This window comes from Anguilla anguilla, chromosome 7 (genome assembly GCF_013347855.1).
Source record: "Anguilla anguilla isolate fAngAng1 chromosome 7, fAngAng1.pri, whole genome shotgun sequence".
NCBI classification, from domain to species: Eukaryota; Metazoa; Chordata; class Actinopteri; order Anguilliformes; family Anguillidae; genus Anguilla; species Anguilla anguilla.
The window spans coordinates 10,509,322-10,525,979 of record NC_049207.1 but is presented as its reverse complement, the minus strand read 5'-3'; the positions used below and the strand labels follow the sequence as shown (position 1 = coordinate 10,525,979).

The 16,658-nt window shown below is 43.1% G+C and overlaps 1 protein-coding gene across 4 annotated transcripts in view; it reads right to left on the bottom strand.

Moving 5' to 3' along the window:
- The window catches only part of LOC118231203 (receptor-type tyrosine-protein phosphatase zeta-like), a 56,643-nt gene that overhangs the window by 15,314 nt on the left and 24,671 nt on the right, over nt 1-16,658 (bottom strand). For all 4 annotated transcript variants that reach the window (XM_035424817.1, XM_035424819.1, XM_035424820.1 and 1 more), the window contains exons 3-12: nt 12,268-12,447; nt 10,270-10,421; nt 9,711-9,806; nt 8,995-9,061; nt 8,522-8,679; nt 6,551-6,701; nt 4,851-5,035; nt 4,091-4,217; nt 1,500-1,552; nt 702-1,329 (exon numbers count right to left, since the gene is read on the bottom strand). In XM_035424817.1, coding sequence (XP_035280708.1) covers nt 702-1,329; nt 1,500-1,552; nt 4,091-4,217; nt 4,851-5,035; nt 6,551-6,701; nt 8,522-8,679; nt 8,995-9,061; nt 9,711-9,806; nt 10,270-10,421; nt 12,268-12,447 — 1,797 coding nt within the window. The remainder of the gene's footprint in view (nt 1-701; nt 1,330-1,499; nt 1,553-4,090; nt 4,218-4,850; nt 5,036-6,550; nt 6,702-8,521; nt 8,680-8,994; nt 9,062-9,710; nt 9,807-10,269; nt 10,422-12,267; nt 12,448-16,658) is intronic.

Sequence of the window (16,658 nt, the reverse complement as noted above, 5' to 3'; positions counted from 1 at the left end):
GATGGTGGAGGTGAACCGAAGGAAACCGCCACCCCCGCCATCCCTCGCTGCCGATTCAAAGGCCCCTGTGGCATCAGCAGCGCCCCCTACTGCCCAAAGGCTGCTTTGCCCACCCGCACGAGCAGTCGCTGCCGTCGAACAGCAGTCGCCGGAGAGAGAAAGTGAAGTTTCATGGTGTTTGTGGAAAAGAGAAGTGGAGAAAGTTTTTGGCGGAGGGACAGTGCTGAGAGGTCTAGAAGGATGGAGCCCGTCCCAGTCAGAATGGGACAGCGCAGTGGCAGATGAATCAGGTAAAGTTTGAAGGGGTAGAGTATCAGTGCTAATTATCAGGGGATCACCCTTGGCCACAGACGGCGAACCAGACAGAACATCATCATCATTATCATCATCATCATCACCATCCCCACCATCACCATTGCCACTAAACAGTACAGTGTCCATCTTCCAATCAGAGACAGAATGGGTGGAGGGTGGGCGGGACAGGGCGGAAGAGGACGAGGGGGCGAGGGACACCGGGACAGTGAGAGCATGCGGGACGTCCCAGCCCGGCCCGGGCCAGCCTTCGGACAGGCCCCAGGTGCCGGGGGGCAGAGAGGAGGAGGGGGGCAGCACAGGAGTGGCATGCAGGGAGGTGACAGGGTCAGAACAGGACCGGGGGGGCGGAGAGTCACACACAGCGGGGGCGGGGAGAGCGGTCTCACCATTGGACACCGGTTGGGTGGTCCGGGAGAGAACGGCACTGAAGGCGGACGTTGAGACGGAGGGGAGCTCGCCGCCGGGGCTTGTGGGCCACAGCGGTACCTCCAGGGAGGGGGTGGGGGTAACGGTAAGCGGGTTTTCGGGGAGGGGGGTGGCCTCCGTCACCTCGTACCCACCCGCGTCGGTTGCGGCGGGCGACGTCGCGACTTCCCCGCGGGTGCCCCAGGAAGGGCCGGGGGTGTCGTCCGGGGGCGCGGCGTCGAGAGGCGGGGCCGTAGGGGCCGTGGCGTTCTCGTAGGCCGTGCTGTTGACGACGTCGTCGTAGTAGACGTCGGTGATGACGCTGCCGTTGCCGGGCAACGCTGCGGGGCTGATGAGGGAAGTCCGCTCGGTGCCGGGGCTCTGGACGGGACGCTGGGTGTGGCCCCGGGACCAGGGGAGCGAGCTCTCCTCCGTGACCCTCCTCACCGCAGGAGTGGTTGTGCTCCTCCTGCCGGGAAACAGGAAGCCTGGGCCCGCTGTTTCCATGGCGATGCGAATGGAGGGGGAGTCGCTGGTAACGGTGCGGGCTGACGTGCTTGCCTGGTTCTGGCCCGATTTTCCCTGCGACAAATTCGGCTGGTACACTTCCTGGGGAACAAAGAGATTCAGGGGTTACTCTGTGAAGCCTAACTGCCAAATAGCAACAGAACACCACAAACTGCAATAAACAACAATCCTCGCAGGAATTCGTTTCAAAACTAATAAAACATGGATGTGCAAAAGTAGAGGAACATTAGATTGGGATCTTTATATGTTACCTTAAAGACATCTTCAGTTTCATCAGGATCTAAATATAGATCAGGATCTGTTTCTGGAATGAAAATAATTTGCACATCAATTAGATCCAAAAGCAACACAAGTCTGTTAGAGGTTTTTTGCCTGCAGGTAAACAATGTAAATACCTAAACTGTGTGACAGAACAGGAAAATGTGCATTTTCACTGACTTGGTCAAACTCAAAGATCCCTACTTTACAGGGGCATAGTCTCAAAGAGGTCAGCGCTAATATTAATGTTACTTTCCGATAAGTCTTTAAATAAGCTGAGGCCAATATTGAGGGTAATGTTTGCACCCAAAAACATTACGACCATATGAAAGGAATCACAACTCACACACATGCACACACACACACACACACACACCACCGTGAAAAACATTGCCTTCCAATACTTCATATCCACAAAGGTTTCATCTTTCAATAACTTCTACACTTTGTACACTTCTGGCATTTCAATCAACCAACAGCTTAGTTTACCTTATTTTGAGCACCTATGTTTGATGTGAAACCACACAGTAAGCAGCATACATGCAATGAACAACATTACGAATGAAATCATTTAGAAATCATTAAAAAATGCACTTTGTGTTAAGATTTATTGCTTTGACTTCATGTCAGGTTTTACAGTTAAATAACACAGTAATTTCCTGACCAGAGTGGTACTGCATAACAAGAATGAAAAAATAAATGATTACTTGTTTATGTTGCACTTCATTTTATGCTCATTATCTGCTTCAAAAAACAAGTTCACAAGAAGTACCAAGTATATTAAATGTTTTCTGTGTAAATATGCCCTTACAATAAAGTGTGGCCAAGGAATATGAGCCAAATCTTTTATACCACAGAAATACTGCCACTGTATGTGCCAAGCTGCTGAGAAACTTGGTAGACTGGGCAGATTGTTGATGGAATCTTTGGGAATACTTTGCCCAAAGGTCATTAGGTCAGAGAGAGAGAGATAGAGAAAGAGACAGAGAAAGATAGATAGAGAGAGAGAAAGAGAGAGGTCCACAAAAACCACATCCAGGGGGCTCACACAAAACACACGACACGCAAACAAGTGCTTCCGGGTCACCACAGGCTGATCACAAACGCATACAGGGCAGTGTCACACAGGGGACTTAGCTATGGTCATGCAGGAGGACTGCACTCACACACAACATGTGCACAGCGTGATGATGAGTCTTACCTGCCTGGTAGGATTAAGTTACACAAAATAGTGCTAAAGCTCCCAGGGTCTTATGAAGGTCAGACCACACGTGCTGTATTAGGTAGGTGTGTGTGTGTGTGTGTGTAAGGGGGGTATGAATTCACCCTTGTCTGATTGGGGCCCTCAAACCAACACTGCTCCCATTGGTACCACACTGTGTACAGTGGTACAGGATGACAGTGTTGAGAGGGAGAGACGGGTTTAGTAAGTGCTCAGATCCACATCAACCCAACACTGCGTTTCAACAGACTCACTCACAACCACAAGAACGCCTTTTTGTATACAGGAATAGAAATATAATACCACGGATTTTTATTCTTTTGGCAAAAGGGATTAGTTTATTATCAATGTTTATACAGTAATCAAAGCATACAGATTTCCCATTGCTTGATTAAAAATCATTTTACACAAACAGCACATATAGTCATATATTATCTTACTGTTAAATATTTTCGTGTATTTACAAATAATGTGCGTTATTTAACCATTTTTCACATAGGCAATCTGGAGTCAACTTTGACTTCATGACACTGAAACAACACATGTCCTTCATTTCTACAGATCAGTAATATTTCAAAGACAAAAAACAGAATTAAAACACAATAATCAATAAAATGAAAACACCAGAATCGAGAAGTGCTTGAAAGTACAGAGGACAGATTCATTTACTAGATTCATACACATGACAACGTATTTGTGTAACCCACAAAAAAGACAGTAACAGAGAAAGAGAGTTAACTGACAGAGGACAAATATTATTGAGGAATTCCCATTCTGACAGATCCAAGACAAGGAAAGGTCTACTGTACCCAAAAACCAATTGCAGTCCATGCATTTTATATCTGACCCACAGTAGGGTAATCTTTACAACTGAACATCTCTTTTCTGGGATGTTTCAAGAACTGGCTGTTTCAGTGATTGCATCACTTGGCAGACTATCAAGTCCATTTAGTCCATATAGTCCTTTTTAATGCAAACATACCCATAGCCGTTCTTAAGGGGGTACCATTTCAGCAGAAATTTGGCTGCTACAGCCAGTCAAACAAATTACAGAGGCTACCTTAAAGAAATAAACACTCTTTGCTTGTACCGACAAGACATTCCAGCAGAAATTTGGCTTCAGGGTTCCTAATTTAGCCAATCAAGTCATCTACAAGGGCTGCCTTTACAAAGAAACATCACTTGCCTCTGTGTGACCGTGACTGCATTGATCTTTGACATACTTTAAATAGCTGAAAGAAAGGAAGGACTGGTTTGCAAAAGATGAATCTACAGAATAACGTAGCTGCTAACACTGAGACGTACAGTAATCAACACGGGACCCTAGATATTAAGTGTGTCAGAGGGTGCTGCCGGTCTTACCAGGGTCATCCAGGGGCATATCCACGCGCAGCTGGTCACTCACGCGGCCGTACAGACCGCCGGTGCAGACCGCCACCACCTGAACCATGTAGCTGGTGTTACCCGCCAGGTCCTGGATTATGGCACCCTGGGGTGGGAAGGTCATGTACTGTCAATCAAAGGACCAACCAGCTAACCAACCAATCATTCAACCAATCAACAAACCAATCACTCAACCAAACAAACAAACAAACATTCAACCAACCAACCAACCAACCAGCTAACCAACCAACCAATTATTCAACCAACCAACCAACTGACCAATCATTCAAACTGACCAGCTAACCAACCAACCAATAAACCAATCAACTAACCAACGAATCAACCAACCAACCAACCAACCAACCAACCAATCAATCAATCAACAAACCAACAAAGCAATCATTCAACAAACCAACCAACCAACCAATCATTCAACCAACCAACCAATCAACTGCCAACCAATAGATCAACCAACCAACCAAACAACCAATCAATCAATCAATCAAGCAACCAGTCAGTCAATCAATCAATCAACCAATCAAACTGCACTGTTGGAGGTGTTCATGTCATTTCAGAGTGAATGGCATCTAGGATGTCCGTTCTGCATTGAAGGTCAGGTTCACCCGCAGTAAGCAGGAACCCCCTGAGGTCACACTGAGGGAAAACTCTGAATACTCATGCACTCCCAAATGATCCCATGCACCTCCAAGCTGAGTGACTGCGGGACGGGATGCATTACCACGTCCTGGTCCCCGTCTGTCAGGTACTCGCTCTTGGGCGGGTCCTCCCCCTCCAGCCGCCAGTAGGTGACGGAGTACTTCTCGATGTTGGTGTCGTACACCGCCCGCGGCCGCTCCCAGGTCACCAGCAAGCTGGTGTAGTTGTGAGGGTCTGCCTGCACGTTCTCCGGCTCTGAGCTACAAACTGCGCAATGTTGAGTGAAAGACAGAAAAGCCTACTGTAAGGACGCATGTAGTCTCATCGTTTGTTACTCTGGGAATAATGGTTGGTTTGGCACCTTCAGGGGCATAAAAAGTAAAAAGTTGAAATAAACCAGTAAAATAAATAGTGAAATAAACAAAAGTATGAGCAAACCTTATTTGTCCAGGAAACCAACACTTGGTAAACAAATACTCTACATAACCTGAATAGAGCAAGCTCAAAAACGTCCGCTTAGGAATCCACTTCAAAATAATTACTGCAATTATGACTTGTGGGGGATGTACAGTACAGGGCTTTATTTGCTTGTTTATTGTACACTACCCCTTCAGGCAGGAACCAGAAGAATGAAGAATGAAACATGAAGCCCATGGCCTTCTCACCATCTGTGTGCACTGTCAGAACTGACTGCTCGAGATAATGCCCATCACTGGGCAAAATTAAGCAGCCACACAGCATAAAGCCCCCTACTGCATGAACCAATTAAAATTAGACATGAGACACTGACCTCAGCGATATCCATCAATCTAATGATCACAATAGCAGCGAAGGCTATAATAGGTTATGCTGCTATTGTCTTCATTGGAGCCAGAATTGAGCTTGTAATGTCATTTTCTCTCTGAGGCAGAAGGTTCATTCTGGCATTGTACCTGATTCACCAGTATCTTTCTCTGCCATCCTGTGTTGAAGCGTTGCATGATTCACCTTTTTATTTTAAATCCATAATGCCTTAAGTATTTATAAAATATATATATATAATTTCACTGTCACATTACCATACTTTTGGAGGGCACCGTTTATTGTTGTCAGTAAAATTGCTGATTTTTTTGAGATTCAAAATAACATTCTGTACTGGCCTGTATTGTACTGGCCATCTGAACAGTAAGATGTAGAAAGAGAACTCATTTAAGAAAAGCTGGGACAGGTTGCTTAGCAACGTGATACCATTATGATGTCAAATAAATACAGTGAGACACTGGAAGACAAAGGTGCCCAAGTACCCACAGTTTAAACCGGGAAAAATGCCTCACGTGGCATATCACAAATGACCTTTCCGGAAACCACTGCACAAGTGGAGCCAGAATGGCCTTGAGCAGACAGCATTAAATAGGGCAGCACCATGAGGCCTGCCCCTCCACCCCTTCGCTCACTGTGCTAGCTAGAGGAACAACCAAGGCCAACCAAGGAGCAGCCAGCATCAGAGGAGCACCAAATTCTTGTGACATTATATAAAGATTTACAGTATTTCATCCTCTAAATGTATCAGAAAATTCATTTATAACAGCTATGTGCATACATTGAATAAGAAAATAATTATATTACGTATGATACTATATGTTTGCATAAAGTGCTAACAACTAACATTATAAATTGGCAAATACTATTAAATGGACTATATATTCAATAATCTGCCAATGTCACGCAGTATTGACAAAGGCTTTTAATTGAGATGTGAGTGCAGGTTTGGCTGCACAATGGCGAGGCAGCTGTGGTACGTACTGGGGCTGGGCACTTCCTCCGTCCCAGTGTAAGAGGAGAAGACCTGGCCAATGAACTGGTCCTGCTGTTCCCTGAAGTTATTCTGCAGGTAGTCCAGAAGCATCACATACCCGGCCTGCTGCAGGGTCATGACCTCACAGAACACCTCCAGCTGAAATACACACACACACACAACCACAGACATGCGCATAGACGCGCACACACACACAGACACGCACACATAGACATGCGCACACACACGCACACACAGACACACGCACACACGCACACACGCGTGAAAACATTAAATCCTGTCATATTCAGAGATAACATTGACCTTTTTCACTTGTTATCCAGTATGTTGCTGGATAAGCACAGGCAACCTTTAACATGAATTCATGGACCTCCCTCCCCACCCCCTCAGATACACCCCAGAAGAATGGAATATTCCAGCTCTTGACCCAGCAGCATGCACTGCTGTCCGTGCTCATTCATGCCCGCCCCCTTAATCCCATGACCCCAGCCGCCCACAACAAATCCACTTCAACAACACACCTGAAGCTAAACTCCCAGTGGTGTCATTATCTGCAATTTTGTGCTTCTGAAATCATTCGACTCGCTCATCTGTTGCATAATAATAATTGTGTGTTACATACTTCCTCCCTTAGCTGATTTCTAATTTCAATACGAAAGAAAATTGAGTTTTTAAAAAAAACAATTAGTCAACATTTGACTATGTCCTACAATAGGTATGCATACATGCTGCAACAAGACCTGTTAGTACAGTGAGGAATAGACAGCACAAAATAACCTTGTATGGAAACAGGATTTGTCGTTAATTTATTCACTTGTTTAGGCACTTACAAGCCATTGAGAAGCCATTTACCAGCCATAGTCACAGTACTTAGCGTTGCATGAGTAATATGCTATGAAAATATTGCACACAAGATCAATGCAAACAGAACCGCTCTGAGCCTGAATCTGTGCCTTATTCATCTACATAATGGCAGCTATAAAACACTGTGTTATCTTGTACATAAATCCAAGGCCTGGCACTTCTGCTTTTGTCATTGTGGTTCAGGCTGTGTTTCAGACCGTACGCCTTTGAGGAGTGGTATTTCTTAAAACTCGCTTTACGGCCGCGTTTCACGGGTATTCAAAGGCTCACAAAGCGACGGATGAATAGAACCCTTTCAATCTCTCTTTTTAATTCATAAATGTGAGAATGTGAGAATGTCTTTCGCACATTTTCTGTGGGAGAGGCTGAAGCTCCGGTGACTCACCCTCCCCAGAGAAAAGTGCGACTGCACGGAGTGAAGGTAACAGACAAAGAGGACGTCAACAGTTAATGACCTGAGAAACCTGAATGCTTGTCATTCAACTCCGGTTATTATTTCTCCGTGACTGACAGGAATACACACTCTGTCATTAAACAAATCCAGACTGTGACCAGACTTCAAAGGCATGGAAAAACTGTCACCTGAAACACGCAGAGACTCACACACACACACACACACAGACACACAGACGCGCACACACACACAGACACACACACACCCACCCACGCATGCACGCACACACACATCTCACCCGACCGAGAGGAACACTAACACAAACACATCAATCTGAAATCCACAAACGCACAAACCAGTATGTACAAATGTGTACACACACACCCATTCACATTCACATTTATCAGATAATAGTAATAATAATGAAAGTGGTTTACAGAGATTAGATTTGATCAAACACAATGTAACAAATATATTAGGTATGTCAAAAACAATACAGGAAAACACCATACAGAAGAAATATTACATGCATCAATGCACAATAATTCTCACGTGCATGCACATGTGCACCACACACACACACACACACACACACACACACCAACAGATTCCTGGTGAACCCCCAGGGGGAGATCAGCCAGCAGCGGAACTAAACGATCCACTCGAGCCAGGAGGCGTGTTCCCCGCGAAGCGCGCTCACCTGTATGTCAGAGATGGATACGGTGTTCTTGAACACCACCCACTCCACCGTCTCCGAGCACGGCGGCGCGGTCAGGGAGCCGTTGTACGTGAAATATTTCCCCGTCGAATTGGGCAGGAGGCTCTGCAGGCTGAACGGTTCCACGAGGCCGCTTTTACCTGGAAATCAAGATGTGGAGGGATCCAGGCGCATCCGTTAAAGCACTTCAGATTCCACCATCAGCGGACGCCCATCGTCGGGGGAAAACAGCGGGAGATGGGTAACATGACCCGGTCTCGTTTTGGAGCGTTTGAACGCAAGGGGCGCATTATGGAAAATACAGCAGGTGCTACAGCAGGGGATGGATTATATATTTTTATTTTCCCATATATATATATATATACATATATATGCAGTATGATTTTATCACTGGCAAGTTGCTGGCTATCATAAAGAGAGAGAAAATCACGGGCCAGCCCTCCGCAGCCACGTACCAAATCGGCTCACAGAGTTCACGGCGTTGATAATCGGCACGTAGTTGTCGTTGTCCTCATGACTGACCTGCAAGGGACACAGAAATGGCCCCACCACATTATTCCACCTCATTTTGCTCCAGTTCTAGAGTTTGGACTGAGGGACAGAGATATCTGTGTGCCGGTCTGGACACATCACCACAGGGTTAATAGGTTAATACACAGATAATACTGTTATTACACAGATAAGAACCAGAATGCAAATGGGTGATGTGATTCACTCTTAAACTATTGGTGTAAATCTTTAATCAAGTGATTAAATTAGAAACCTGACCTAAGTTAAAATGGTGAACAGTGCTTGCACTGTCATTACTTTAATGCTTTAAAGACAGTGAACATCCAAGGATATTTTTTCTAAAAAAAAAAAACAAGACACTTCCTATGACTAGAGGTTTAATACTCATTTCACTGCTGGAGTCATCATGAAATATCAGGGGAAAGTGCCAAACTGGACAGTTTAAAACCAAGAGATCATGCCTCCACAGCAGAAAGCTGAGTCACGAGAACATGTTCACACAGGCCCCAAATTCATCAACTCATTCTCACTAAATCACAGAGATACTGTACAGTACCATAGCAACAGATGCTCCTCTGTGAATGTGTCAACTGAAAAATATTTTAGAATTAACACAGGCAGGCCCCCACCCACACACACACACACAATGATGTAAACCCACCTCAAACAAGACAGCCAGAGCTGTGATCTTTCCTCCATCTTTGAATGCGTCATCAATGAATTTGAACTTGTGCGGTTCATAACAGAAAATCTGCATCTAAAAGAGAGAAAATCCAGCCGTGAGTTCTAAGATCACAAAAATAAAACTGATAATGGTATCATAGCTTTCATTCAATATGAAATAGCTTTTCATTTTTTTCCCTCCCAGCTTGGAATGCCTAATCATGTTCACACTGTGATGTTCAGCAAAGCGTTTGTTGTTGATTTGGAAGAATCGATGGCGTGATTCTAATAAAGCATGCACGTCACCACCAGGTTGGGCACGCACAGACACGAGTTGGAGGAAGACGCCTCACGCGCAGCGCAACAAGTAAACCGTCAGTGTCCGATCTACCAGCAGGGGTCACTGCTGCACGATGAGACACCGCCATCGCAGCCTGTAGAAAAGCTGTGTTGCTGCTCTGTGTGGATCAGCACTCTCTGTACACATTTCCCGCTGTTGTTGTGCGTGCCTATGTGCTCTGCAGCCAGTGAGCCGCGACGGGGTGTAATTACTGTACCTCGAGCGGAAACCTGACGCCATTGAGGCTGTGCTCCGAGCCGTCGGAGGAGGCGTTGCACGTGCCCCAGTGGAACTGGATTCGGCCCACCCTGAACCGGGACCTCAGCCCCCCTCCGCTCAGGTAGAACTCTCCGTTCAGGTCTACCGCAACTGAAATACACCAAACGCCGCGTCACAGTCTTTAATAAGGGCGGAGCACGCGTCAGCCTGACTTATACGCATACAGCAACTCTCACAGCTCAATGGCACATTTCTAATTCTCTGCGATAAACAAACTGAGGGATTTACTCTAGATACAACGCCCAATAGAACTGTCACACACACACACACACATAATCACATGTGCGTGCGAACACGCACAAACACACACACACACACACACACACATACACGTGCAAGCATGTGACATTTGCCTACAGGTGATTTAGGTGACATTCATGCTAGACCACACCTTTCAAAACCGACTGAGGGTGTGTTTGTGTTTTTTGATCTTTGCAATTTTCTTAAATTATCACAGTGCACTGAGCCATGGGGAAAATAGAAACATTGTGTTGATCTTTGTAATGTGGGCAACAGTTCAAAGAAAGTAACTCTAGAAGAAAGAAAAATGTGTAATTGATGTGTAAGTGGATATATTAAAGATTTATTTACTTCAAAGAATTCATATTCAAGTTTACCACAAAAAAAGTACCCACAATGACTATCAAGGAACCGGTATATTGAGAATTTCAGATCTTGCTGGTAAGCTAGCAAGCTATTAAAATATGCTATCTGGAATTGCACTAGGGGTGGGGAACCTGTCATATTCAAATTTGGTCAGATTTTGAAATAAGTTAGCAATCATCAGCCTCTGGTCTAATGTTATCAATCAAATTAAATGTAAAAAATGCTTTCTTGCTAGCTAACATCCACTAGCTGCTTATGCACTTACAGTAAGGAAGTTTGTTCAGGCTAAACATGTGCAGTTGACCGTATGTGTGCATTAAATAATTATGGCTATGCAGGGTAATCTAGACCTTGATGAGTTATTTGGAGTACTGAAGCCAGACAATGAGTAGTTTTCCCTGTGACATGGTTCCAGTATACAGTATTTTATTATATTGGTGCGTTACAGTATAGTATGTTTATAGAATATATATATGTAAATAATAAATAAATAAATAAATAATAGCCCGACTGTGTTTGGAAATTCCATTTTTGTAACGAGCCCAGCATTCTTGCTATGGTCAGATTATAACCCATTAATGTGATTGAGCATGTGACCAGGCTGTTATCTCGAGTGTGGAAGATATTCAGACAGATGACATTCATGTGCTAAAGAATATATCTGCCGTAAAGGTTTAAACGTTTGAAGTTTAATGGCATATAGTCAGCCTAGTTTCATGCCATTTGCTTCAATAGTTTTGGGTCTGACCACCGTGATGAGAAGAAATAAGGAATAATGACTTGAAAATTGTTAAAACATACACACACAAACAACAAAACAAAAAAGAATGATTTTTCTTATCAACCATTTCTTAAGGTGAAAGCAGAGAAACAATTACTGCATTAAAACATGTCTCTCTCTCTGACTGCACCTGAAATGAACCTCTGCATTTCGGAAAAGATTATATCCACATTTCATTTTACCCAGCTGTGAAACCAGATAGGTTTGTTAATGGATATCATCATTAAAACTCTACCTTTCTCATTAAGCTCTGTTTATTGCTCTGTAATGCTCAAGTAAAAGCATCAAACATCTGTTTCCATCTTCCAGGATCTGCAGATCTATCACACATTCATTTAGGCTCCAACTACAAAACAATCTCTTTCAGGATCTAATGATTGATATGGACTTGAGTTCTATTATCCATTTCTGCCCCTTTCCCTGTGCCATCATTCACACACATTTGGAGAGATGTTGTAGCAGAGAAATGGCATGAAAGGGTTGTCATAACACACCGCAAGGTTGCCATAGTCAAGCATATCAGAGCTCAATGGACGCTAGGGAGTTCACCTGTTTTTCCGTCGTTTTTGATGGCGGTGGTGTCTGAGGTCAGCTGGTCCCAGCCCTCAAACCTCAGCTGTTGAAACTGAAGCTTCACCTGGGTGAGGTCCTCCTCGATGTTTATGGGGGACTGTTTGGCATTATTGCATGATGGATACTTCTTGGCCCAGTTCTTTTGGTTAAGTGTTCCTGGGGGAGGGTGAGGGAATTGCAATAACAGAATTAGATTAAAATCAGTATGGAGTACACATAAAGCTTGAGTTTTAACAAACGTTTCTGATGATGTTTTGTATAATATAGTATAATGGTTACGATGGCACATGATGAATTACACTGGGAAATCAAATTACAGTCATACTGAGAAGAATGTCAGTCTGAAACACATACTGACATAAATCAAAGGTATAGATGTGGTGTTTAATCCACGTATTCTGGTGGACAAAGGAGTGAGTCATAACACACACACACTCACAGACACACACACACACACACACACATACACACAAACTGTAACGCCTACATTTAATAAATTCCTTCGTATCGCTGATTCATAATCCTAGTGCCCTCTAGAGATTCTTTTCACCAAAAAAGGTAATAGAAATGAATAGAGTCATCCGCTGTTACAGGTCAGAAACATTAGCCTGTCAAGAGTTCCAGTGCCCATCGAGAAGGAAAAATTCTGACACGCTTCCATTATTACTATAGGCTGCATCATATGTTTTGTGGCTCATCAACACAATTAAGCCATGTCTCGATGGCAGTGGAGATTAATTAACCATTTACTTGCAGAACAAGGCTACCTCAAATGCACAGAATAGCCAGTCTGAGAGTACATCAAGTATGCTTTGTTTCTACTTTCTTAAAACACAGTTGTCTACTTTTGCGCAGACTACTTTTGTTGTATGTTGTTCGTTATAAAAAAGAAATGTTACATATGTTACACTTCATTCTTTTCTGAATATGAGATAATGCACATATTATTAAAAATAATGCGTGGGTGGGAGTGGGGGATGGGGGTTAAATGGGTTTTTAATATAAAATATTGAATATTTTTCAGAACAGGATATTACTTTTCTGGAAGAGCGCATAAGATACGGGTAATGATTTACATTCATCTGCAGTTCTTAGGCTACCTTCTTGACCCTGAATTGCAGAGTGTTTTGTCTGAACAAATAATTTAGGCAAGGATAAAAATACTTTTTCTTGCTGAAAATTGTGTGTTTGAGGTACAGAAAACAATATAATATTGATTGATAGCTTAGGACATGTAAACTGGCAGGAGTGATGAATCTCTGACTGATGAGATTTACCTGATAAATATTCTGCTACTCTTTAACTTTTCCAAAATACTGTTCACAATAACACTATTAACTTCATATAATGAAAAATATGATATTGATACAATATGCACAACCTTCAGGGAAATAAATAATTTTTTACATTTTACGTAAATTTATTACAAATAAATATTTAATGTGGTTATATATTTCACAGAATAACATAATATTTCAGCTGTGCTTCAATCCATCTCTATGGAAAACATTATCACATTATACTGTATACAGTTTTTATTTGATTTTTTACCACTTTGTTTACTCAGGCTCTCAGTTTTGATTCATATGCCTTTTGACTGATATTTCAATTCAAAATATCAAGAGAAAAAGCCTAATAAATACAACAATGCCAGAGTAATTTACGTGACAATACATTTAGAGTAATACTGGTATATAACCTTCTTGATTAAGTACAGCTACATATTTTTCTGTTGGGAGCCTCTCCTTCCTGCCTTCCTTATATGACATTGTTGCCCGTGACAGCGGAGACAGGAAGCTGCCAGACACCTTCAGGGCCAAATCCAGCTCCCGCGGTTTAACAAGACAACCGTGACGAGGAGCTATCAAGACAGCAGGACAGCAGCATGTCTGGGGCACTCAGGCAGAGAGACAGCAGTGTTCACTGCAGAGAGGACGGTACGCTACAGGACCAAAAGTATCTGGACACCCCTTGGACTGGGGCTGTTGTTCATGGTTTGGGCTAGGCCCCTCAGTTCTAGTAAAGGCAAATCTTAATGCTGCAGCATACAATCACATTTTAGAAGAAGAGTGGAGGTTGCTATAGCAGAAAAGGGTGGACCAACTCCATATTAATGCCCATAATTTTGGATGAGATGTTAGATGTCATGTGTCCACATATTTGGCCATATGGTGTAAGTCACAGAAAGTGACATGGACAGCATGGCTATTGATCCCTGATGTATGTGCAGTGTATGCAGGGCCATTGAATTCTTTAACCTAGGAGGGCTCCAGTTACCTCTATGTCCACAGCTGTGCTAATTCTGCTCATTATTTTAATTCAGGTCAGCTCATGCACACCAGTGCTTGTTGTTATTCTACAGAAACGTCTGGGCCTCAGCTGTGCTTTGATCATGCCTTCTTGGTGCCCAAATTCTGTGATTTTTTTTTAAACCTTTTTTTTTGGTTTAGACCTCTTTTTAAATGATTACTGTTGTTGTGTGATGTTGCTTCTGTGATACCCAAATGTATTTACCATCAATTAGAAAGTAAATGACCACTTGCTTTGACTGAGGTGTGTGCAGCTAGTTGTACTGCCATTGCAGCGAAGAACTACATTTCATGCACATGTGAAAGATGTCCAATCGACCGGAGGAGTCGCTAATGCACGATGAGGCAATGTTGGGCAATGCTTTAGCCAATAGGGCATCCTCCAGTGTGACTACTCACAGTCACCGTCAGGATCACATACCAAAAAGAGAGGTGTGTCACTGCGCCAAGAATAGTGCTTTAATTGGGTATGTCGCCCAGGAGACACGTGTTATAACAAATAACTGCAGGCAATTTCCTGCTAAGTCTGCTGCATTAACATGCAAGTAGACTGAAAACAATTTATGGGGTGGAGAAGCAACTACTTTGTCAGACAGAACCACCTGAATTTATGGAGGATTTCCCATTAATATCGGCAATGGGCTAATTATGAATATTTCTTTGTTCACTAGACAACAATGAAAATGACTTGGGGCTAGAAAATGATATTTTTAACCACTGAATGTTTTTAGTCACGAAGCCTGAGAAGTAAGCCCATGATTTGAGGAGTGCCATGAAAGGAGTTTCTGGCCTTCTCAATCACCAAATTTTAATCCAGTTTAACATTTATTGGATATTCTGGAAAAGTGAACGGGACAGCGTTACCCATTCTCATCGACTGAGTATGAGTTTCCTTTGGAAGAGCTGTGACATATTCTTCTATGGTATGTACATACTGCACTTAAAAACGTTTACAGTGAATACGGTGTGCTCCATGTCCAGTGATTTATATATATGTGATTGTTTGAATATACCGAACTATCACCATGCAGCATATGACATTCATTTAGTAAACTGTGTACATTGTACAAAGGTGATGGCTAAACTGTGTATGTATAGAGAGTGCAGTTTTTCCTCCTAATCTGAGTTACAGACTACACAAAGGATCACAACACTGATTAACTGAACTGAGCCCCTTCCCCCTCTGTCTCCCAGATCTAAGCAGGGGGTGCTGGGGGTAGAAGCAGGTTACACGAGGGCCATCAGTAATCCCCTCTCCCCACTGTAAGTGCTTATTATCTGGTGTAGAAGGACTCAAGGAGTCACTGTCCCTCTGGATCTCTGGCTTGGACTGACCACATGTCTCAGCACAGTCATGTGACAGCAGGATGCACAGAATGTGACAACACAAGACCTTGGCCAAATACATAAGCGCAGTATTTGCATTTGGGATAATTGGACATGGCATGGGTTTTCAGTATTTAGAAATACATTGCTGTTCTTTTCATTTTTATTTTAGGCATCTAAACACTTGACATCAATGTTAATATTCTAAAAACACAGCTAGTACAGCACTATTATGACGTGCTATCGCTCGGTGTTAGCGTTCCTTAGCTCTTTCCCTCCATTTATGTTTCATAGCTTGAATCACATGGGAGTATGGGACAAGCTTTTAGGTCATTTTCGTCAACTCTTCCAGGTTCATACAAAAATAAAGTCCCTAAAAAGTCTCCCAAAATTACTAGTCCACAAAACAGAATTGTGGGAAATGTATGCTCAACAAAATAATACTCTGCCTTACACTACACTAGTTTCAGAGTTACCTTAAAATAAGAGAATACATGTCATAATATATAATCTCCACTTCATGGACTGGAAAAATCCTTCATGAAGACATAAGCCAATTACCTGTCTCTGCCTGCATTCTTGTGTGCATATGTGTGCATGTGTGTACATGTGTATGTGTGAGTATTTTGAGATAGCTATAGTATGCTGCTTTTGTGACTGCATGCAAAAAAAAAAAAACATTCCCCTACTGTTCACAACCACCAGTTGAAATACCTGCCAATCACAGTTTCA